Here is a 23171-nt window from a genome sequence, read left to right as displayed (position 1 = left end):
TGCTCTACCTTCCTCCCTTTCCACGTATGCACAAGGTCCCAGAGCAGAACCATGGCACCAAATATAAATGACCGCAGATAGAAATGTTGCAGAGAGAGTGCTGACGGGGGCTAGAAAGAGAGAGCATATTTTGCCCATATTGGCTTCTCTTTACTGTTAAATCTAGACTAATTTAAATTCATCTCCTCACATACAAGGTCCTAAATAATCAGGCCCCATCTTATCTTAAAGACCTCATAGTACCATATTACCCCAACAGAGCACTTCGCTCTCTGACCGCTGGCCTACTTGTGGTTCCTAGGATATTTAAAAGTAGAATGAGAGGCAGAGCCGTCAGCTTTCAGGCGTTTCTTCTGTGGAGCCAGCTCCCAGTTTGACTTTGGGAGAAAGATACGCTATCTAATTTCAAGAATAGACTTAGAACTTTCCTTTTTGATAAAACTTATAGTTAGGGCTGGATCAGGTGACTCTGAATCCTCCCTCGTTGCAATAGGCCTAGGGTCCTGGGGGCTTCCCATGATGAACTGTTGGGGTTCTCGCTAGGGCTGGGTATCGTCACTGATTTCTAGAATCGATTCAATTCCGATTCACAAGGTCCCGAATCGATTCGATCCACGATTCGATTTAATTCGATTCGATTCGATTTAAATCTGGGAAATTTTGACAGTCAGAAATATTATAATTCAGATCAGTACATTTACATATTTTTGTATCAATAAAAAGGAAGCTGACACACGCAAGACTTTATCACAGGTGTGAGCGTCACAGCAGATGCCTTTGTGTCAAAGTAGCTGAAGATAAAACACAGAAAAACATGAAGGTTTTCCTGGCCTGGGATTTATAAAAATATTCTGCAGTACATCAAAAACGAAAGAAAACCATTAATCAACATATGAACATCACCTCTGAAGTTACAGCAGTTTTATTAGAGACACGTTAAGCGTTTTGCATTTTGAATAATTTTAAAAAGTTTACATTTGTTCAGTATTGAACAGCAGAAATGAGGTTTTCTTTTCGGAAGAATGTAAAAGGGAAAAAAACAGCGGCCGACCACGCTGTAAACAACAGTAGACTTGTGCGTAACAAGCAAGCGAATAATGACAAAAGGGAAAATGTTCTTGAAGTACAGAGAGAGAGAGAGGGAGGGAGAGAGAGAGAGAGAGAGAGAGAGCTGTGCATCGCGGTGGAAGCAAAACAGTAAAAGTCAGAGTGAATTCATGACGATTTTATGTGAAGCGTTTGGATCTTCTTTTGCTGCTGGTTCGGTCAGTATTGTTTGGAGAGAGATCAAACTAACAGCTTTAGAATCGGCGCATAAAGGGCGTGAACACAAAGCGCGGACCCGCCGACGGATCAGAATCAGCGAGCTGTTGGCTTTCAGCCCCGACTGTGAGAAAGGCGACATCTAACTGATTCTGATCCGCGGGTTGCGCTGTGTGTTTAAGTCTATGTGCAGAATCCGTGTTCCTGCTCTCATTTACTGTCTTAACTGTTTGGTGGTTCTTGAAATTTTGTGAGATTTCACCAGAGATTCTGGCATTTTGGGCAAAATAAATTTATATTAAAAAATCGATTCAGGATTTTAATGAATCGATTTTACGTTATCCAAGCCAGAATCGATTTTAATCGATGAATCAATTATAAAAACCCACCCCTAGTTCTCGCTCATATTATTGTAGCATCTTTACCTTGCAAAATAAAGCGCCTCGAGGCAAATGTTGTGATTTGGCACTATATAAATAAAACTGAATTGAATTGAACAGAAATAACTTTCTCCTTTTCATGGTTTGCTTGCAAAGTACCTTACTTCGCAAGCAAACCATGATATTACTGGAGGATACATTATACTGAATATGAGCATGCTGCAATGTGTTTTGGCAAGCAAAAATATACATTTTGGACACATCCCTGGCCTTCACATTTTTCTTTTAAACTGTCACATGTTCGCCGTTGCATTTTTGTTAGAGCCACTCAAGTTTGAAAGTGCACGCAGACTTCGCTGTTAGGATAAGTAGAAGACATCATTTCTTATTTACCCAATAAATAAAGTATCTTTTAGATCTTCTTTCTGGGAATTCCCTCAGCTTTTAGTGTGTGTATGGGAGGGGTTACTTTGTTTCATTTTAAGTTAAGGAATGAATCACTGCAGCTTGTGTTTGACCTACATACATCTACCTGAGCTGAGGTAAGACACCCATATAAGGCTGACGGTGTGTCTCCTCCCCGCTCTCTGACTAGTTGACATTTCAGCCTGAAGAAATGAAACCTTTGGCATTTATTCACCGCTCCAGGGTTGCTCAGCCCTATAGCTGCTGTCATTTACACTTTGTAATATGTGTGTTAGTGCTACACTTTTCTGTTAACTTAAACAATAGCTGACTACCCTCTAAAGAGACAGGATGGCAGTATAATCGCTACAGTGTCCCTCAACATTTCACTTCCGCACAGAGTTATGGCATGCACACGTACACACACAGACGATGCATGTTGTACAGTAAAAGCCAGCCAAAGTCTTCAGTGTGTCACCTCTGTCATAGTGTTAATTAGACAGTGTCACCGGCTGTCCCCAGTGACATTTATTGCACATTTGAATATTTTACCCAGACAGATGGTAAGAATGTCAAGGCGTGACACTGAGTTATTAAGCCCTAGCCCTCTCCCTCTGCGACAGAATGCAGGGCTTGTCAGCACTCGATTGTTTTAATAACTCAGTGGCAGTGCCGCAGCGAAGTTTGCCCTCACTCTCCGTGCTGCAGCTAGTTCCTAGGGCACAGGTGAAAAAAAAAGCCCCACACACTACCAAGGGTGTGATTCTGCTGAATGAGGATGAGCAGGAATTCCCTCAATGAATAAAAGAACGGGGTAGCGTAGCTCTGTGACCCAACTGCTGACATTATCCATCTGCAGATTGCCAAGCTTTCTATATCTCACATGACCTTCACCTGCATTATAACACTCTTGTCAGACGCGCAGCCCAGCATGGATGTGCACCATAACCTCAAAATAAGACACTACTGTAAAGTGGCTGGAAATATCCAGCCCTCATATCACTGCAAAGATGCCGAGATGGATGGTACTCCAAAATACACTGAAGTTTCTTTTTTTAAAAATATAGCACCACTTTCCAACTTGAAAAATCTAGAATTAGGAGATTTTGAGAGGATGTCCGCACACTGGATGCCTGTGGAGGAATAGGTCTGCTCAAATTTAGTTTGGCTGGCAGGTGTTGGGTTGGATCCTTATCAGCTGATGATCACACAATGGCAGATTGTGTGGCAGAAGCTGTGGCAACAATCCCTGTCGCAGAGGATTCACACTAACACTAAAGAGAGGTAAATACAGTGGGGCAAAAAAGTATTTAGTCAGCCACCGATTGTGCAAGTTCCCCCACTTAAAATGATGACAGAGGTCAGTAATTTGCACCAGAGGTACACTTCAACTGTGAGAGACAGAATGTGAAAAAAAAATCCATGAATTCACATGGTAGGATTTGTAAAGAATTTATTCGTAAATTAGGGTGGAAAATAAGTATTTGGTCACCTCAAACAAGGAAAATCTCTGGCGCTCACAGACCTGTAACGTCTTCTGTAAGAAGCTTTTCTGTCCCCCACTCGTTACCTGTATGAATGGCACCTGTTTGAACTCATCATCTATATAAAAGACACCTGTCCACAGCCTCAAACAGTCAGACTCCAAACTCCGCCATGGCCAAGACCAAAGAGCTTTCGAAGGACACCAGGAAAAGTATTGTAGACCTGCACCAGACTGGGAAGAGTGAATCTACAATAGGCAAGCAGCTTGGTGTGAAAAAATCAACTGTGGGAGCAATCATCAGAAAATGGAAGACATACAAGACCACTGATGATCTCCCACGATCTGGGGCTCCACGCAAGATCTCATCCCGTGGGGTCAAAATGATCATGAGAACGGTGAGCAAAGATCCCAGAACCACACGGGGGGACCTGGTGAATGACCTGCAGAGAGCTGGGACCAAAGTAACAAAGGTCACCATCAGTAACACACTACAACGGCAGGGAATCAAATCCCGCAGTGCCAGACGTGTTCCGCTGCTGAAGCCAGTGCATGTCCAGGCCCGTCTGAAGTTTGCCAGAGAGCACATGGATGATACAGCAGAGGATTGGGAGAATGTCATGTGGTCAGATGAAACCAAAGTAGAACTTTTTGGTATAAACTCAACTCGTCGTGTTTGGAGGAAGAAGAATACTGAGTTGCATCCCAAGAACACCATACCTACTGTGAAGCATGGGGGTGGAAACATCATGCTATGGGGCTGTTTTTCTGCCAAGGGGACAGGACGACTGATCCGTGTTAAGGACAGAATGAATGGGGCCATGTATCGTGAGATTTTGAGCCAAAACCTCCTTCCATCAGTGAGAACTTTGAAGATGAAACGAGGCTGGGTCTTCCAACATGACAATGATCAACAACACACCGCCCGGGCAACAAAGGAGTGTAGAAGCAAGAAGCATTTGAAAGTCCTGGAGTGGCCTAGCCAGTCTCCAGACCTCAACCCCATAGAAAATCTGTGGCGGGAGTTGAAAGTCCGTGTTGCTCGGCGACAGCCCCAAAACATCACTGCTCTCGAGAAGATCTGCATGGAGGAATGGGCCAAAATACCAGCTACTGTGTGTGCAAACCTGGTAAAGACCTATAGTAAACGTTTGACCTCTGTTATTGCCAACAAAGGTTATGTTACAAAGTATTGAGTTGTATTTTTGTTATTGACCAAATACTTATTTTCCACCCTGATTTACGAATAAATTCTTTACAAATCCTATCATGTGAATTCATGGATTTTTTTTTCACATTCTGTCTCTCACAGTTGAAGTGTACCTCTGGTGCAAATTACTGACCTCTGTCATCATTTTAGGTGGGGGAACTTGCACAATCGGTGGCTGACTAAATACTTTTTTGCCCCACTGTAACTGTGAAAAGACCAAGTTAAACTGTCTTTGTAAATGTAGACATCATTCAGGCTCTACAACTTTGAGTACTTGAATAAGATCATTCAAAAATCTTTCCAATAATGTTAGCAATATGTCAGCATGCCCACATACTGGCACCATTTGCCTGTATTTGTGCTTGCTTGGTTTTTATATCTCATTGAAAGAAAAGTTTTTTTTGAAAAGTTTCCCCGTGAAGAGATGAACCAGAAAATAAACCGAGCCCACTTGTCAGGATTATTACATGTTGCATTTCCAAAATGGAACTTCAGTTATTAAGATTATAGTGTAAAATTAGGATTAACAGCTGGGTGAACACAATTTAAGCAGTGACTTTTTTTTTTTTTTGCATTATTCATTTGCCATATTGAGGGGAAACGGGATGGAATTGTGTGAAAAACACAAAGAGACTTGGAGAGCAAATTCTAGCTAGCAAATAGGTTTCGTGGAGAGACTGAAGTGCAATGTAAATTTGTAGCAGGTTCTGACTTGTTGCACTGTTTGGGTGTAAAGGCCCTTTAATACAGATAAATACTCAACAAATATTGATTTGTTGGCTCTATGCTGTGTGTATACTAAAACAAGCCAGTACACCCAAGGTGGACCTCTGGCATTTGATGCTTGTGAGTAAAAAAACAATCCACACACATAAAAAAAACCTTTTCTCATTTGTTTTCGTAACAGTGTAAGTCTATAATATAAGCCTGGTTTGTTTAGTTAGCCAAGTATATCCTCCCTGCTGTCGCCGCGTCCCATTCCCACAGCTCATTCTCATCTTGTCCGTCATTTCTCCCATGAGTTTTTGAGCTATGTGTAATTACCCAGTTTGTTTGCACCTTGGCTCTAACTGGCTGTCTTGTCACAGCCAGCTTGTGTTCACAGGAAGCATGTGTGTGTGTGCGTGTGTGCACGCGTGTGCATGAGGGTTTGCATGTGCCAATCAGTCTTTAGCAAATATGGGCGTGACAGGCAAGAGTATGCAACAGTTCTTGTATGTTTCTCAGCACATGTGTGCGCCACCCCGAGCCCGCTCTGGCAGACATGAAGAGACAGAGAGAGGGACCTTGTCGTTCCTAATCCCTTTGTTTTGAGTCAGATTAGAGCTTTGCGAGGCGTTTGCGAGGCCTGCAGAATGTGGATTTAAGGATTAGTCTAATAAACAGAGGCTCTGTGGCACTCTGCAGCCCAGTGTGGAGATTACACAGGCACCAAGTGCAAGAAAGAGAGAGGGATGGATGCCCCCCCCATCCACCCACCACCTCCTCACATCCTTCCTCATTTGTTTTCCATCCTGGCAAATGAGAGGAGAGAGCGAGAAAATGGAAGGTGGATGGGACCTTTCCTCCTCCCAGCAACTGTGAGTCACATATGCAGACTCTGGGGTTGGTAGGCCTAAATCTTATCCTGTACCCATGTACAATCCCAACAATACTTCATAAATACTGGCTGATCAAAGGGGATGTTGCCTCACTCAAACCCAATACTCAGCAGAGCACAAACTAGGCACAGAACAAGGCTCTGCATTGGCTTGAAAGCCTAACACAACTATTAGCTCACTAAGAATTCCATCTTGTCTGTCTGCATTTCTGATTAGCATTTTCCAAAGCCTGTACTACTGGAGATAAATGAATGTGTTCTTGCTTTCCTTTCTATTTCAGTACAGTATGAAAATCAGCTTGCAGGGACATGAAACACGATAGAACTAGGCTCAATTACGGAGAATATATCTTGCTTTATTTTTCTAGGTGACCTTATTGTTGCATAGCAGTGCAGATGAAAGGCAGCCTAATTTGTAAACTCTACTACAGACTCATTATGTGTACACTTGCTAATGATTGTTTCAAAATCTGAAATATGGAAGTTTGCCGCACATCACTGCACTCAGATGCTGCATTGTAAAGTAGTTAAACCCAGAATGTACACAGTAATCAAACACGGGTACCATTACAATTATCATGTAAATCTGACAGCTTCATGCATCTCCAACCTGATATTATTCTTAAAATGTAATTTATTTTCTTGTGTGTGAAAATCAGCAATGCTTTGAAGAAAATGTGTTTCAGCAGAAAGTTTTTTTTCCAAGATTGCCCTTTAAGCGAACTCAGAAACAAACCTTTGTGTGCTAAACAAGTGAACTGAAAGGCTTGTAGCGTGCGCTGCAGCTAAGCCATTAGCTTAGCAAAGTACCAGGTGAAATAGCTAATAGCGCTTAAGCCTAAAACGATCTGAAGATCTGGATATAACAGTCATGTCATGTACCTTACTTGACCAGCGTGGAGGTAGATGAAGCAGTAGCATTTTATTTTGAAGAAAGATATACTGAAGGGTGATAGATCAATGTGTTAGCCTGCTAACGCTAGCAAACAAGTGTTCACTTCCTTAACTAGTCTGGCTAACTGGAATTCAGTACCGGCTAGTCAACAGACTGACAGTCTGCCAAGCTATGTAGTTATTAAAGAGTTGTCTCTGTAGATGAAAATCCTATGATGCCACTAACTAACGCTGCTCTTTAAAACTGAAAGCACTTGAGTATAATTCACCTCCATTAATGCTGATGAACAGCTAAAATTTGGTCACTATGTTTTGAACTGCCATAAGACGTGCAACGTCTTGGTATTTTAGCAGCAATACCTTTTTTGTTTGTTGTTAGTAAATAAAATTAAAAAGAGAAAAAAAATTCTTGCCCTTGAACAAACCGAATACGTTGTGCTTTTGAACTGCAATGAGACTGTGTTGGCATTTCAGTGTCAATATCTTATTTATTATTATTGTATTTTTTGCATCTGTGTTGCAATTTTCTACAATGGAAGCAATTTTCTTTTTCACTAAGTTTGTGTGGTTTGTCAACAACACAAACAAATAATGACAGAACCAGTGAATACAACGACTGATCACTCATAATAAGCAAGTGATTTTTACCTATTTGGCTCAAAGAGGTGTTGGAGGTAATGATGCGAGGTTTGTGGAAGAGAGAGAGCGAGGGATGAGATGTTTCCTGTCCTGCACCCCTCAGCTGCTGGCTCGCAAAGCACCTTGGATCCAAAATGGAGTTGTAGTTTCCAGTTGAACTGGAGCCATCCAAGCATGCGTCCATCCGTTTGCCTTGTGTGTATACTGTACGTGTGAGTCTACACACCTTTTTGTGTGAATATTCAAAGCCACCCGAGATCGAAGACATGATTAATGGCTGTTCGTGGTGAGGAGCCTCTCCGTCGGGGCGCAGTGCAGAGCTCATAGACGGAGCGCTTGAGTGTGAGTTGTACGACGAATAATGGAGGTCGCAGTGCACTGATAAAATTGTATAAATACAGGAATATTTATCTGCTGAAGCTCCTATTAGCCTTTGACACAGAAACACGCGTTTATTTTTACAACATTAACTTGTTATCTGTAAATGAAACTCGAATTCTGATATATAAAATAAGAAATTAAGTGATTTTTTTTTTTATTACTACACATTCTAAAAACTAATTACTATGATTCACCTTTACTTGTATTCAGCACAGAAAAGAAAAGATTTTACAGTGAAAAGAACAAATTATATGTTAGGATAATAAGGATTTACACCTACACATCGGATGTCAAGTACACGCTGCTTTTAAATCTGAACATGTAATTGAATGCTTTGATGAACTGTGCATATAGTATTTCCATTTAAAGCATATTTGGACTTTGACTTGGATGTTCACTCCTGAAGTCAAGATGCACAGAGGCTTTGTGGCGATGTATAATTGAGTATGAGTTTCATTCAAGGATTTGTTTTCCGTCTTTATTCTCTCACAACCTCTCTGTACTCAGCTCTCTTCTTGCCTCCTCTTTTGTTTTTTCTCAGTCACTCCGTGTCTTCCTCTCTTTGTCTTTGTGAACAAACTGCGTAAACAACTTAATTTGAGCAGCGGCACAAAAACAGCAGAAAATTGAAGCCAAACGCTTTATAGCCACAATTTTGTCTTTTGTGATAACAGGGCCAGGTTTTCAATAGGCCATCTTTTGCTATACAAATTCCATTCAAATTTTTAAAAACCCACAAAAAATCCCCCACAAAAAAACACAAGAGCGAGCGATAGAGAGAGAAAGAGATCATGAGAGGGAGAGAGAGACGGGGAAAGAAAAAGACACCAAATGAACAACTTCATCTCCTGTTGACAAAGAGTGCTGGAAGAGTGGATAAATTTTCTGATGGAAAGGCTCCATGCTGTGTTTTATCAGGCTTTTAGCTGCCAGTCTTGTTGGCTGATTGCTGCTTTTGGTGTGGTTACAATTGAATTAAATGAGCCAGGTAATGGCTGTGTTACAGGCTCCTCTAATGCAATGATAAGAAGCTAAAATAAAGATAAGACTAGATAAGATCAGATGAGATGCTTATAGGATATAAAAGATTAAAAAGTACATTGAAGGAGTAACAAAAAACAGTAATAATTATTCTTATGTTTGATGCTTTAAAGAAGCATAAAAATATTAAACCTTCACAGAACAAAAGAAAAGCTATATAACAGAATCAAATCCTCATGCATAAAATTGGATGTGATGTAATTACATGGTTTTAGTTAAACGAGAAATGGAGTAAATGAAGTTTTACTATGGATAAAACAGCTGTAAATACATTTAACAGGTTCAACATACTATATAGAAGTGTAAGTTACAGGTAATATTATAATGTAGCACTACTTTAGTGTTCTATTTCTTGAAAACCCGTTTAAGCATCTCATCTAACAAAACAAAAATAGGACATGTACTTTTCTGTATTTTCTGATATGAACAATTATTAAGACTTATAATATTCTCAATAATGCAAGTGCACAACTCTTAGAGCTAAGAACAACAACAGCTATTTCTGGTGTCTTGTAAGAAGAAGTCAGCAGAGTGAACATGCCCTATTTGTAACCTCCTGGTTGGCTGCAGTAGGAGTCATCTGGTCAGCATCTATACTAGCGCTCACACATCGCCTCCGTGCTTATTTGTATGATAAATGTGAGCAGTGGCTGGATGGAAGATTTGCAGCTAATTGTTTTCGGCGATCGTGCCAGTCTACCTGTAATCATCAGAAAACAGAGCAAAGGATTGAGGTCTGAGTCCGGTCAAATGTATCCAGCATGTTCCCAGAGCTGGATATCTCGGTAATGGTTTCCTGAGGCAGATTTGTGTCACGATGGAACAATACCTGTGGCAATTTCAAGGCACAAATGCACCAATTTGCCCACTGATTAGTAGGTCTTATTCACTTTAACCTCCCACCCCCATATTCTGCTAGTTTGATAGAATAGTTTGCGAGAAAACAGGAAGGGAGAATTGGGATTTGTTCACGACTTAATATGTCACTTGTGTTTCGATTGTGCCAGGTGAAGAAAATGAAGCCTCATTTTGATCCATAAGAACTGAATCTTCATTGTCTGTTACTTTGCTTTCCTTGATATTTGGTTTTTGTTCTTTAGGAGGTTGTTAAGGTTGAACACAAAACCGTCTTGTTTGATACTTGCTAATCCACTGATGTCATTAACATCCTATTAACTGGGTGTGATTTCTAGTTACAGTGGATTTACATTGTGCGCTCCATATTTCTTTTTTTCCCCCTTCAAAGCTGTTATTTGCAGAGAAAAGGCCATTATCTGCACCAAACTTCACCTCTGTAATTTCCAAAATGAATTCCCCGCCCTCCCTGTCATCTTCCAATTACATTTCTCATTCTGCCTGGATTTCATGGTCACTTCACGGTTGCATGCATGTCTCTTTTCTCCTTCATCTAACCACGCTTTCTTGCCTGTCAAGGAGACGCGGCTGTTTTGCAGGCTCGCGCACGTCTTTCTATAGTTTTGCATTTATGCGTGTGTTTGTCTGTCTGCTGAGTCTGTGTGGGTGTCTGCACTTAAATATGCATGCACATACGTGCTAGCGTACCATGGAGTTGTGGTATGCGAACAGTCAGAATGACAGTAAGTCATTGTACTTCTGATAAATGAGATGATCTGCCTCGTTGTGACGATCTGGGGGGTTGGACTGTTGTCGCTGGAGTAATTAACTAAGAAAAGTTTGCCTGTATGTGCTTCAGTGACCTTGAGGAAACACCTGGCTGGATGGGATGTGATTGATAATGTGTTCCAGATCTCAAGGTTGTTTCCCTTAGCTTCCTCCAGTCTATCCATCAGCCCGCTATTGTGTGTCTTCTCTTCTGCTTCTACTATTTTTTTCCATTAAAAAGTAAAATCACAAAATCCATTTTATGACATCACAACTCAGTGTGTAAGGCTCACGCCTAAAGCTTAGACCTTTGGATGACTAAAGGGAAATTTTCCACTTACGACAGATGAGTGTTCATATTCGCAGTTTATTCTGTACAGTGAAGCTCAACTGTACAGACAGTACAGTCTGCATCATTAGTGTAATTCTGTTTTCTCAGCCGATTTGACATCCAAGTTTTCATCTGATGTAAAGTGACCAACTTTTGCCTATATTTTTGGCTCAGTATATGCTGGTAGACCAGCATTAATGTGCCATTGCACTGGCTCAGAAACTCTACAGTACACCACAGATATTCCCTCATTTGACGTTTTTAACGATGGCAGCGGACAGAGCTGTCAGTCCGGAATCTACCATACTCGATCAAGTTTAGAGCTGTGCGACTGCAAAGGCCATGGCATATGATTCACATCCGTTTTATACATTTCAAACCATTCAGTGACCCGTCATGCCCTATAGATGGTGGCATTGTCACCCTGGAAGAGACCACTCCCGTGAGGATAGAAATGTGAAGGGGTGGGATAAATCTGATCGCACAGAGTACCGCTGTATTCGTTTGTGGTCACACGTCTGTCAAGTAGACCTAAACCATTCCAGCAGAATGCCCAGGAGCATACACAAGAGCTCTTCACTGTAAAGATCAATGGGGTACTTTCTGGTTTTGTTTTTTCCTTTAATTTGTCACCCACCTGTGCACACCCACAGCTCCACATGGAGACTCGTTGGGCCATTATTTCTTTAACCCCAGTCTGAATGTCCCCACATTTTCTGAGCCAGTATCGCTCTCTATTTCCTCGCCCTCCATTCAAGGTACAAACACATTAAGGTCGAACTCCTAATAGCCTGTGTGATGGATGCCCAAGCATAATGAGCTCTTTATGAGACTTAATACCTACTGTTAATCAATGGACATAGCAGGGCACTTTTCAATACTACCTTCTAAGCATTTTAAAATGAGCCCTCATTGAATAGATTGACTCACATTCTGTATACTTGTCTCTCCTTCTCCTCTCTCTTCTAATTCTTCCTCTGCTCCTGCATGTAATTAATTACATCACATATTCAAAAAAGAAATGATGCCTGTCCTTTAGAGATGCCCTTGTCTGCTCTCATATTGATAAAAACTATTAAGACTGAACAGTATTTTTGGTGCAAATGCAATGCAACGCTGTAATTCTGTGGGTGGATCGGACTTTTTTCAGCCTCAAGTAATGGAACCATGGGTTCATTACCATAAATATCCCATAGTAGCTATAGCTGGAGGAAGGGTGCCTGTCAATTACAGCTGGCTGTTTGGTTGTTGTCATATCATTGTACTTTGATCCTTGGACGCCAGCGTAATGCATTCCACAAGGCTGCAAAACTTGCATCAAGCTTTATTAGCGTCATTATCGTATCATAGACGCAGTGTCATAATACAAATGTTTAGTTGCCTTACAGGCTGTTTTACAGTTTATGTCAAGTTTAGGAGACTCTGTTGTCTCAGGTATCGCTGGACTGAATATGTGTGTTAGCGATGTTCTGTTTGCGTGTATCTGTGTTTGGGTGTGTTTGATTATCCCTCAAAGCCTCTAAGGGAGCCGGATTCATTCCCACTCTGATAATGAGGGAGAGACTAGCAATGCCCTCAAGTCATTTCTCCTCTTCTTCCATCCTTCCTGTTGCTTTTCTTTCTTTCTTTCTTGCCTTTTGCATCTTCTTTTATTATTATTTCTTTTTAGTCTCGATAATGCACCTGCACTTGTCCACTTTCGTTGTGTGCATACCTCCGCCAGCATTGGTTTAGGATGACCGCATTTGAGTCCCTCTCTGTTCTAATAGATTTAAATGCCGTCTGACCATTTTTCATCAGCGCGGTCAATGGCTGACTGTCTCTGTGGACTACAGTGCTAACAGCTCTGTTTCGCCCTGCAAAGCGTAAGCGCAACAGGGATGCTCTGAAAAAAGGAAGGGAAGCAAATTAGAGGAGCCACCTTAGACTGAAGGAAAACATCTGCACCAAATAATTCTCTTTAGTGATGGATTGCACATTTTTTCATTCAGTTAATATTTAAGTTTAATAAAAAAGACTGGAAATTTATATCGTCTGATTCATCGCTTTCCTAAAGTGCAATAAACTATATATTTAAGGACTTGGGAGTTTTTAATAGCAGAGGTTGGCAGCATTCACTCCTGTGCAGTAATAAAGGAATTAGTGTGTATTTATAAAGGTAATATACAGTTTTACTAAATGTACCCACCTAAAGAACTAAAAGGGAGCTTTGTGTATGTGAGGGAGGGCGAGCATGAACCAGGAAGATTATGTGATATGCCTCCGTATGTTCAATGTGCACCACGTGAACACATGTTTTAGATGAAAACAAAACAAAATCTGAAATGCGAGCTTTGACTGTAGGATACATAATAATACATCTCAGTGAAAAAAACCAGTTTATGTACATTAATAAAAGCAAAGCTTAGCTGTGCACAATTTCACTGGGATACCTGTGTATGGGAAATTACTAGTGCATGAAAGATAAGGAAAGTCCTTGGTGCGCAGCTCCACGAGCTGGCAGTGCTCCCTTGGTCTGGTTATGATGAGCCAGGCTCAGAAGAGTTGTGGTTTCGTGTGTGTGTGTGTGTGTGTGTGTGTGTGTGTGTGTGTGTGTGTGTGTGTGTGTGTGTGTGTACAGGTTGAAGAAAAAGCGGTTTGTTTTCCTTGCGGAGTTGAGAACTTGCCTTGTTGCTCTTGTTGCTTGCTCGGTAAAGTTTGCTGGAAGACTTTGTGTTGTGGCTGCTGTTACTAATTAAAAGAGAACCATCAAAGACATGAGAGGGGTCAGAGAGTAAAAGTAGAAAGGAAGAGAAACAATGGGGACTTGGGGGTTTTATTGCCCTGCTATCAAGTTACAGTTGCAGTAAGTGACTGGAGGAGCGGTGTGACTCTTTCCTTTTTAGTTCACCTTAATCACACAAATTAACAAGTTAATCTGTGGAAATCCTAATGGTACCTACAATAGCCTTACTTATCCTGCATCAATACTCTAATGTGTTTTATATTTGCCTGGCTACTCATGTCCACTCATGCTGTTTGCTCCTGTCTTACTTTGTCTGTATATTCTGCTGGGAGTGCGAGGCGAGAGTGAGTCACAGCAGTGCATCCATTAATTTTAGACCTGTCTCTGTCTTTTCCCATCTCTCCATCTCTTCCTCTTCCTGTCTCTGTTTTCCAGGTGACTGAAGTGGAGACTGACATTAGGGAGGCCCTTAGGAGAGCCCTTCCTCTCCCGTCACTGCCTTCTCCTCCGTCTACTCTGTCTTCTTCTCGCTGCATTCAACCCCCCCTCCCCACACAACATCAGCATGGATCTGAAGGACCGCAGAAATCGCTCACTGACCAGGGGCCGCTGCTCCAAAGACTCCCAGTATAACACCTCCTCCCTGGACGCCGATGAGTGTCGTGTGCCTACCCAGAAGTCCTACAGCTCGAGTGAAACGCTCAAGGCCTTCGACCATGAGCAGAGGCTGCACTACGGCGGGTGTGTGACGGACCTGGTTCACCATGAAGCTGATGAGTATTCTAGGCAAGGTCAGTTTGCCCTAAAATCCCCTGTACATATATATATTTATGCACCCACTCTATGCTGGACTCAAGACATTACTGAGAAAATCATGTACCTTTATGACCTCAAAGGACATCTGTTTTGGGAAACACACTTATTTGCTTTTTTGCTTATTTGCCCAAAGGTTAGAAATCCACCTAACGAGACCTAAGAGGCTTATTTATGTATTCAGATAAAAATAATGATATAAAAATAACATGCTGTTGGCTAAGAAGGTGTATTGAATTATGTCTTATTTTTGCACATTGCATATACACTGAGCAAATGCAACACAATAAACAGCTATAGCAGGGCTGTCAAACATAAGGCCAGGGACCAGAATCGGCCTCACAAAGACTCCAATCAGGCGCACTGGTTTACAGCTTTTCCACTCAATAAAGGACCCTCCTCAATTGCCATTCATACTACACTAAAGTAATCAAGTAACAGATTAAATGACAGAAAAGTTCTTGTTTTTCTACTTTCTACTAAAAGGGGCATTGTCTGTGAATTTATTAAAAATGTATATTTTATTGCAGTTCTGGTAGTTCAGTAGGCAAGGAATGATGAACTAACAGAACTTTTTCTGTAATTTTTCACATTTATAATGGTCACTGGTCCGGCCTACTTAACATCAAAGTCGTATGTAGCCCATGATGTAAAATGAGTTTGACATTTCTGTGATATAGCATCTCTTTGTTTTTCTATTTGTACCTTCGTTGCCTTAAATATTTTAGGGCAATGAAGCAAAGGTTCAGATTCATTCAGCAAAAGAGCAATAACACATTTCCCAAAGTGTCATATGATTTTTTGGAATAACATTTTGCATTATGCATAATTTACCTGCATAAAATACAGCTTTGTATTAAGCATAAAAGAGAGTTTGGGGTTTTTTTGCAGGCAATATGCATCCAGGGTAATAGGAGATGACGACTACTAATTGAGATTAAAAAGCGAAACTCAAAGCTCTTGGGGGTAACATTTCCCTGTCAAAATCTGAACAATTATTTCTGATGCCTGCGTAACTCCAGTATTGTTCTGTCCAGCACAGGTGGGTGAACCTAGCGCAGTCATAGATTTCAAAAGCCTTTCCACTCCTTTTCTGTGATCCAGCATTACGTAAAAAAAAAATTCTATCACATTGTGAACGGCCACGTTGTTGCATGTGAAAAAGGCTTCCAGCTGTACGTTACTTTTAGCCACTATGCGTTTTTTGCTTCTGTTAGCAAGCTGTTAATGTAATCAGATCCTGCACTTTGCGGAGGAGGACCAAAGCAGACCTTTAACACTGGCAAGGCTGTCATAATGAACTTCTGTATCCCCCAGTGAGCAAGCTAGCCGATAGGCCGATAGGTCATTTTTAAAGGGGTGGGTCAGCCTTCGTAGCCCATGTCTTTAAACTGTGTGTGTATGTGTATGTGTGGATTTGTGTGTGCGTGTGTACGTGTATTGCAGGGGGACATGAAACAGGCAGTATTGATCCTTGGCTAGTGAAAGGAGTCAGACTCAATGGGATTGATCTCTACTAAGCTCTGTTTTCTCTGCATGGACACAGACAGAGGAGGAAGCCAGCTCAGAGTAATACAACACTACAATGCCTACGATAGATAAAAAACAAAATCCCCCCCACCTCCGTCAAACAAATGCATAAATAAATGTGTATAGTATGTTGAAGAATCCTTGGTGGTTTTTTGCAAATAGAATATCGTCACTAAAGCTTTAAAGAAAAGGTGTAAAGCTACGGTAGCAGCTTCTAACTGCATGTGGTCTCAAGAAATTTGAGAAATGGATCAATCGGGCAGTAGTTTAAAGAAGAAAATGTGCAATGGCACACTCACAGGGGAGAAAGGTTTTGGAAGAAAGGAATACAACAGAAGAACATACTTCTTCTGAGGCAAAGGTAACAGCAGAAAATGGAGGATTGATTGGCAGAATGGATGAAAGACTGGAAGCAGTGGTGTGTGTAGATTCGGACACACTCCAATGCTGCACTGAGCTGACCTCACACCAGGCAATAGCTGGTCGATACCAAAGTCCTCTCAGCCTATCGGCTCCCTCGAAAGCCCAGAGCCGCAGATGCATCGTGGGAAGTGTGGCCACAGGAGACCAACAGTGTTGCAGCACCATATGGACTGTGACACTACGGGAGGAGGCATGGTGCTGGAAGGATGGAGAAAGAGAAGGAGTTGAGTGTGAGAAAGATAGAGCGAAAGAAGCAGCAGACAGAGTTTCCATGATCCTCCAACTAGATATTTTTATAACTAGTATGTGAGATAACGAGGGATGGAAACAATGTGTTCATATTTTGTCGTTATCAAGTACTTTAGCGGTAAGATAGAAAGAAGCGAGATACTTTATTTTCCTTACAGATAGTAGCTGGTAGACTCAGAATATTGACTTTTTGTTCTATTGATTTTCTAAAAAGAAAAAAACCTAAATAAACCCAAGGAGGAACAGTTTGATATCTGAAACTGATTTGTAGTATTATTGATTAATAGCTGATAAAATCACACGAAAAATACGATCAGCTGTGATCGAGTAGGTAAGCCATCCTGGCATTTTTCTATTTTGTGTTGTCAAGACGTTCTGAGGTCATCTAAAGATTTTCTCACATTTTTATTTTTGCTTTAATGGTTCTGTGTAACACAAACCAATTTGCAGTTCTGTCGTGCGCTAATGCATATTGACTCACCCTTACAGCTGTCATTAGAGTCATGTGTAAGAAAGCAAAGCTTGAGTCGAGCACAGGTGGGAATAGGGCACCCACTGAGCTCAGATGTGCATGTGATATGTGATGTGCAAGTTTTTTGAATATATACCAGTAGTTTAAAGGTAAATGCAGACTCAGTTTATATTGTCTTGTAGAATAACTAATAATCAAATAATGGTTTTTACTGTCTTGTTCCTTTACATGTAAATGAATACATGGAAATACTGTATATATGGAAAATATAAGAGTTTTCACAATTATAAGAAGCTTTGAAGTCTGTATTTGGTATAACCACCTTTCTTCTTCAACATAGCCTGAACTTTCTCAGGCAAGATTTCTTGTAGTTTTTGTAAGAAGTATTCATGAATGGATTTGGATTTTAGCTGTTCCAATCCCTCTCATGATGATCCCTTACTGCTTCAATAATATTGATAATGTTCAATAATGAGGTCTGGGGTCTGGGGAGGTCAGTCCATGACTGTTAGTGTTCCACTGGGTGTTTTTCTAGCCAGACATGCTTATACTCAATTGGCAGTGTGTTTGGGATCTTGGCCATGCTGAAAAATAAAGCCATCACCAATCAGAGGCTTTCCAGATGCTACTGCATGGTGGATCGATATCTGATGGTACTTTTCTTCTTTCGTAATTTTATCAGTTTTGACAAGATCCTGAACACTTGAGGCTTGAATGCAGCCTCAAACCATAATGGATCTCCTGACCTGCTCTGTACACATTGAGAATAATTTGAAGAATAAATTTCTCATTCAGATGCATCATTCCATGAGACCTGTTGTCACTGGTTTTCAGTTCTCGTGTAATTTAGCATACCTTTAGCATATTTATAATAGCGGAGTCATCTTAGGCCAAGCATTAGATTGATCAGATGACGTGTCCAAATAAAAAAGTTCAAAAAACTTGAAAGATTTTCCGGAGCAGTTCATGACTTTTGCTCAGCGCTGTAAATTAAACTAAAAACAGCATCTGGTTTTGGAAGCATATTTGCAGTGTGCTTTGGAAATCAGCAACGATGAGATTTTTCTCTGGATTTTGTAGTATTAATTTTTTAAAGGTAGTATAAGATAGTCAAAGGAGCTTGCAAAGAAAAGCGTCTGGACTTCTTTAAGTTACTTGAAGACGTTTCACCTCTCATCCGAGAAGCTTCTACAGTTCTAAGGTCAAATGGTGGGGAGTCCCAGATTTAAACCTAGTGGGAGTATCCCCCCACAGAGGGACAAAAGGACCCCCTGATGATCCTCTAATCGCCTGAGCCGAGGTGTGAAACTGGGTGTGGGTCCCAATCAGCCAGAGTTTCGGGTGAGCTCATTGTGAAACCTGGCCCCACCTTATCATGCGAATTCCTGAGGTCAGATGGCCCAGGATGTGAGTGGGCATTAAGGCGTCTGGGGAGGGAACTCAAAACTGGATTATAGATGGCAGACAGTTGGTGTCGTAAACCACCGCCTCTGTTCAAAGATGGTCGCTCACAGTGGACATAGATGGCTTCTTTCACTCCTCTTTCAAACCATCTGTCCTCTCTGTCCAAAATGTGAACATTGGCATCCTCGAAAGAGTGACCTTTGTCCTTAAGATGCAGGTGGCATGCAAAGTCTTATCCTGTGGAGGTGGCTCTTCTATGTTGTGCCATGCACTTGTGAAGTGGCTGTTTGGTCTGTGGCTGTGATGAGGTCTGTGGTCCACTATGGACTCCCCAGACGCCTTAACGCCTACTCACATCCTGGGCCATCTGACCTTATCGCATGATAAGGTGGGGCCAGGTTTCACAATGAGCTCACCCGAAACTCTGGCTGATTGGGACCCACACCCAGTTTCACACCTTGGCTCAGGCGATTAGAGGATCATCAGGGGGTCCTTTTGTCCCTCTGCGGGGGGATACTCCCACTAGGTTTAAATCTGGGACTCCACACCATTTGACCTTAGAACTGAAGAAGCTTCTCGGATGAGAGGTGAAACGTCTTCAAGTAACTTAAAGAAGTCCAGACGCTTTTCTTTGCAATCTCCTTTGACTACGATGACCTGGATGACTAAGAACCTTCACAGATGTAGTATAAGATACATCTGCATACATATCAAATGAAAAATTTATCACAAAAGTTCATCTGCTTTCTGCATTTCACATTAATGTTTGAACTATACAGCATGTTGAGTTGTGTTCACTGACTGCTGTTTCCTATAATTAAAGAAATAACTCAACGATATTGAGAGATTATCACCTCATGTGACTTGCAAGGTATCATTCATTTGAAATAGCAACAGAACAAAATGACCTCTGCCTTGCTAAGAGGTAATCAGTCAGCTAACGTTCATTCATGGGCGGCTGAATGAAGCATTTAGGAATTTGGTCTGTTTATCTGGTTGAAAGATGAATTGTGCAATATGTTCCTGCATGTGGCTGAAATCCTTGATTTTTTTCTGGGTTTTTTTGATCCTATGTCAGTCCAAACATACTGCAGATTTGTGCAGCCCTTTTTCATTTCAATTTATTTCTAGTGTTTGAAAACTAGCTGTCTGAAATGGCTCTTTGGAGATCCTGATAAAGCGGGCTCAGTTGTGTCTTCCAACAGACCCCCCACTTTCATTGGATATCAACTCCACTGTTTCCCCATTACACACTTATTACCTAGTCTGCTTGGATAAGCACAGCCAAATAACACAGTCTTTTTCTCAACATAACATGCAGCAGCCTGGAAAGCTCATTACAAGTGTTCACTATTTAACACCACAAAGCCATGCATTTGAAAACACGAGTGATCCCAATAAGGCGCAAATCTGACTCCCATAAAAGCCGAATACGAGAGACGCATTGGCTGGATTTATTTTATACATAAAACTGTGACAAGTTTCATTTCCCTGTCTTGTTTTTTTCAGCTGGTTTGTTAGCAGTTTGAATCGCTTCCAAATTGAACCCACGACAGATGTAAAAATATGACAAAAGTGTAAAACATCACTCTGAGCGATGTGCAGAGGCACACTTCCCCATACTCTCCTACTGCACTTTCTCTTTGTTGTATTCACCTCACTGTCTCTCTGATCTTTCAACTCATAGTACATCTCTTTGTCTCTCTCCAAGTCCTTTCCGCGGCTCCTATTTAGCGCATCCCAGGGGTGTGTCATCCCTGCAGGTCCACCTCGAGACAGCAGGCATTAGCACAGCCACTGCAGTCTCTAGAAGCTGTGGCCTTTCCTTTCAGATGGATCTAAATGGGCCCTTCTACATTCTCCTCTGCTGTTTTACCCCCAGGGCTTGAAATCAGTGTCACAGAGAGAATCCACCACCCACCTATCTACCTCACTGCCTGGACAACACTCAACATCATCTACTGTCCCTTCTCAATTGTGTATCTGTTGCTCTCTCTTTCTGTCTCTCACTTTTTTTCTCACTTTCTTTGATGTCCTTCTTTGCTTTTCTGTCACACCTTTCATGTCTGCTCTTTCACTCACATTCACTTTCTCCCCATTTCTTTCACCCTTGCTGGCCCTGTATTGTTGCTTTAGTGGTCATATCACACCTTTGTGTTATGTTCAGGCCCCCTCTATGGATTTGAGACCAAGCTCATGGGGTGTGACTTCATTTTAGACTGCACACAGGCTTTGCCAGCTATGTGGGTTCTATAGGTCTGGCCTCTCGTTTTCAGAGATATGGTCAAATGTGCACGCGTGTGCCTATATTACCAGAATGAGGCCACTGAAATCTGAAGAGCTGCACTATATATCCTGTGTGGCCATTTTTCCCTCATTTTGCATTCCCTTTTCTCCATTGACTTTGATTTGACAAATCACTACAGTGGCCAAGGAATGCCTTGTCCAAAAACTCTGGCCAAACTCTGCCACTCGTATCCTGGCACGATTACCTCCGCTGTCTGTATTCAAGACCGAATGGCAAGGAAAACCCACTGTGAGGTGGCTGGGAAGAAGCTTTATGCTAGAGAGGCTTCTTTTGTTTTCTCTGTCCTCTCCATTCTTTGGGGAGACTTCCAAATATCTGTGAGAAAAGCAGCAGCAGCAACCTCTCATAATATGTCCTCTTCAGCAGGATTCAGGGACTCATCCTAACCCTCTGGAGAGAGCATCCTTCTGTGTGACTGTGTTTGCAGAATCCTCCATGAAAAGATCAAAGGAACCTGTGTAAAGTCTTACGTGATGAAAGTGTGACTATTTCAAATCGCTCCTCGGCTTAGGTGTGTATTTACTCGGCCACACAAACATCCCCTAAAGGCCTCTTTCCATTCAGAGTGAGCTGTCCACCGATTTTAGCAGTGTCAAACTCATGATGGGCATTGCTGTTGGAACTCAGCCCCCAACGATTTGTTGCAGATCCACATTTGGACCCAAATTATATATTTTTTTCATTTTCCTACTTGCCATGTTCAGGCCCTAAATACTAATTCAACTTTAAGAAGTTCCCTCTACAGTGACAAACTAGTTTATAGCACCCTCAGTGGCTTGTGAACATGTTTAGCTGCACAGTAGTAGCATTTCCCTTTCAGATAAACATCCCGTGGGTACACGGTTGAAGAAGCAATATATTTGTCTCTTCCATCTGATGTGTGATTACAAGTAGAGGTGCCTCTAGTCCTTAAAGCAAGGCTTCCAACAACTTTCAACTGTGATCCCCAGTAGGAAGCCAGTCGGTGTTCTCATTTATGATGCTTTACTCCTTTGTCTTCTTCTTGGCTGTGACTCTTACACAGTGGTGATTTGAATTAGGGTAGCAGATTGTACCTACCACATATTCCTTACTTAGTGGTGCTTATCACTTGCAGCAGTCGGTGGCACCATGCCTCTCAGAAGGAATGCCCATTTGTTTGTGGTCCCTTCGTGGACCAATAGCATAGCTGTTCTGCACCGGGGACACAGAAGAGTAAAAAAAAATAGTGTAAACAAGTACGAATTTCCACAAAATTAAAGTAAAGCAAAATAGAGAATGCAAGTTTTGTATTCTTCTTTGTGTATATTCATGCACACATGCTTGTCTGTGTGTTCGTGCATTCCACCGAGTTACTGTCAACCTGTACTGCTGATGATCAAAGAGAGAACAAAGCAGCTGCATGCTATTAAAAATAAATGGCGGTGAGATTAAATACAATCCCTCCCCTCTTCTTCCGATCCCTCTTTATCTTTGTCTTCTCCCTGGCATTCTGTGCCTCTGCCAGCTGCTGACACTCAAAAGCATCCCGTAGCTGCAGCAATAGAGCAGCAGAGTTGCTGAAGAATATCCTGGGGCCGACTCCACTCCACTCCTCCGATCCTCAATGCGCCCCACTCACCCCATCCCCACATTCGCTCTTTTAGACAGGAAACTGCTCATCTGGGTTTGTATATGTGGCCCCTAAACATGCAAGGATGTCTTTAAAGGGGTTTACAACTCAAAGTAGCATCTGGTCCAGCATTTGGCACACAGACTTGCGTATATATTAAAGGGATCTGGTTTAAACACTTAATTTAGTTATTTTCCCCGCATTACAAATTTGTGCACATAAACCGTGTTTGTGAAAGATTGAAAGGGATTATGAGTTGTTTTGGGAGTAAGTGCGGGCCTGTCAGAACCCGATGTGCCCTTGGAATTCACTCTTCGACATCATCTACACAAAACCAAAATGCACCTCGGCTTAGTTTTGTCAAATCCTCCCCCGTGCTATAAAAGTAAAAGTGCTTCGCTATTAG

At 41.6% G+C, this 23171-nt stretch overlaps 1 protein-coding gene across 11 annotated transcripts in view; it reads left to right on the top strand.

The window, feature by feature from the left end:
- Positions 1–23171, top strand: part of tenm2a (teneurin transmembrane protein 2a) — a 219860-nt gene that overhangs the window by 44797 nt on the left and 151892 nt on the right. For all 11 annotated transcript variants that reach the window (XM_085289586.1, XM_085289577.1, XM_085289568.1 and 8 more), the window contains exon 2: positions 14411–14766. In XM_085289586.1, coding sequence (XP_085145712.1) covers positions 14541–14766 — 226 coding nt within the window. In that variant the 5' untranslated portion in view covers positions 14411–14540. The remainder of the gene's footprint in view (positions 1–14410; positions 14767–23171) is intronic.

Source organism: Mchenga conophoros, linkage group LG2 (genome assembly GCF_057382185.1).
Source record: "Mchenga conophoros isolate Kocher_MC1m ecotype Shallow Benthic linkage group LG2, M_conophoros_male_GT1.1, whole genome shotgun sequence".
NCBI classification, from domain to species: Eukaryota; Metazoa; Chordata; class Actinopteri; order Cichliformes; family Cichlidae; genus Mchenga; species Mchenga conophoros.
The sequence above is the reverse complement of the archived record's forward strand: the minus strand, read 5'-3'. Positions and strand labels throughout refer to the sequence as shown.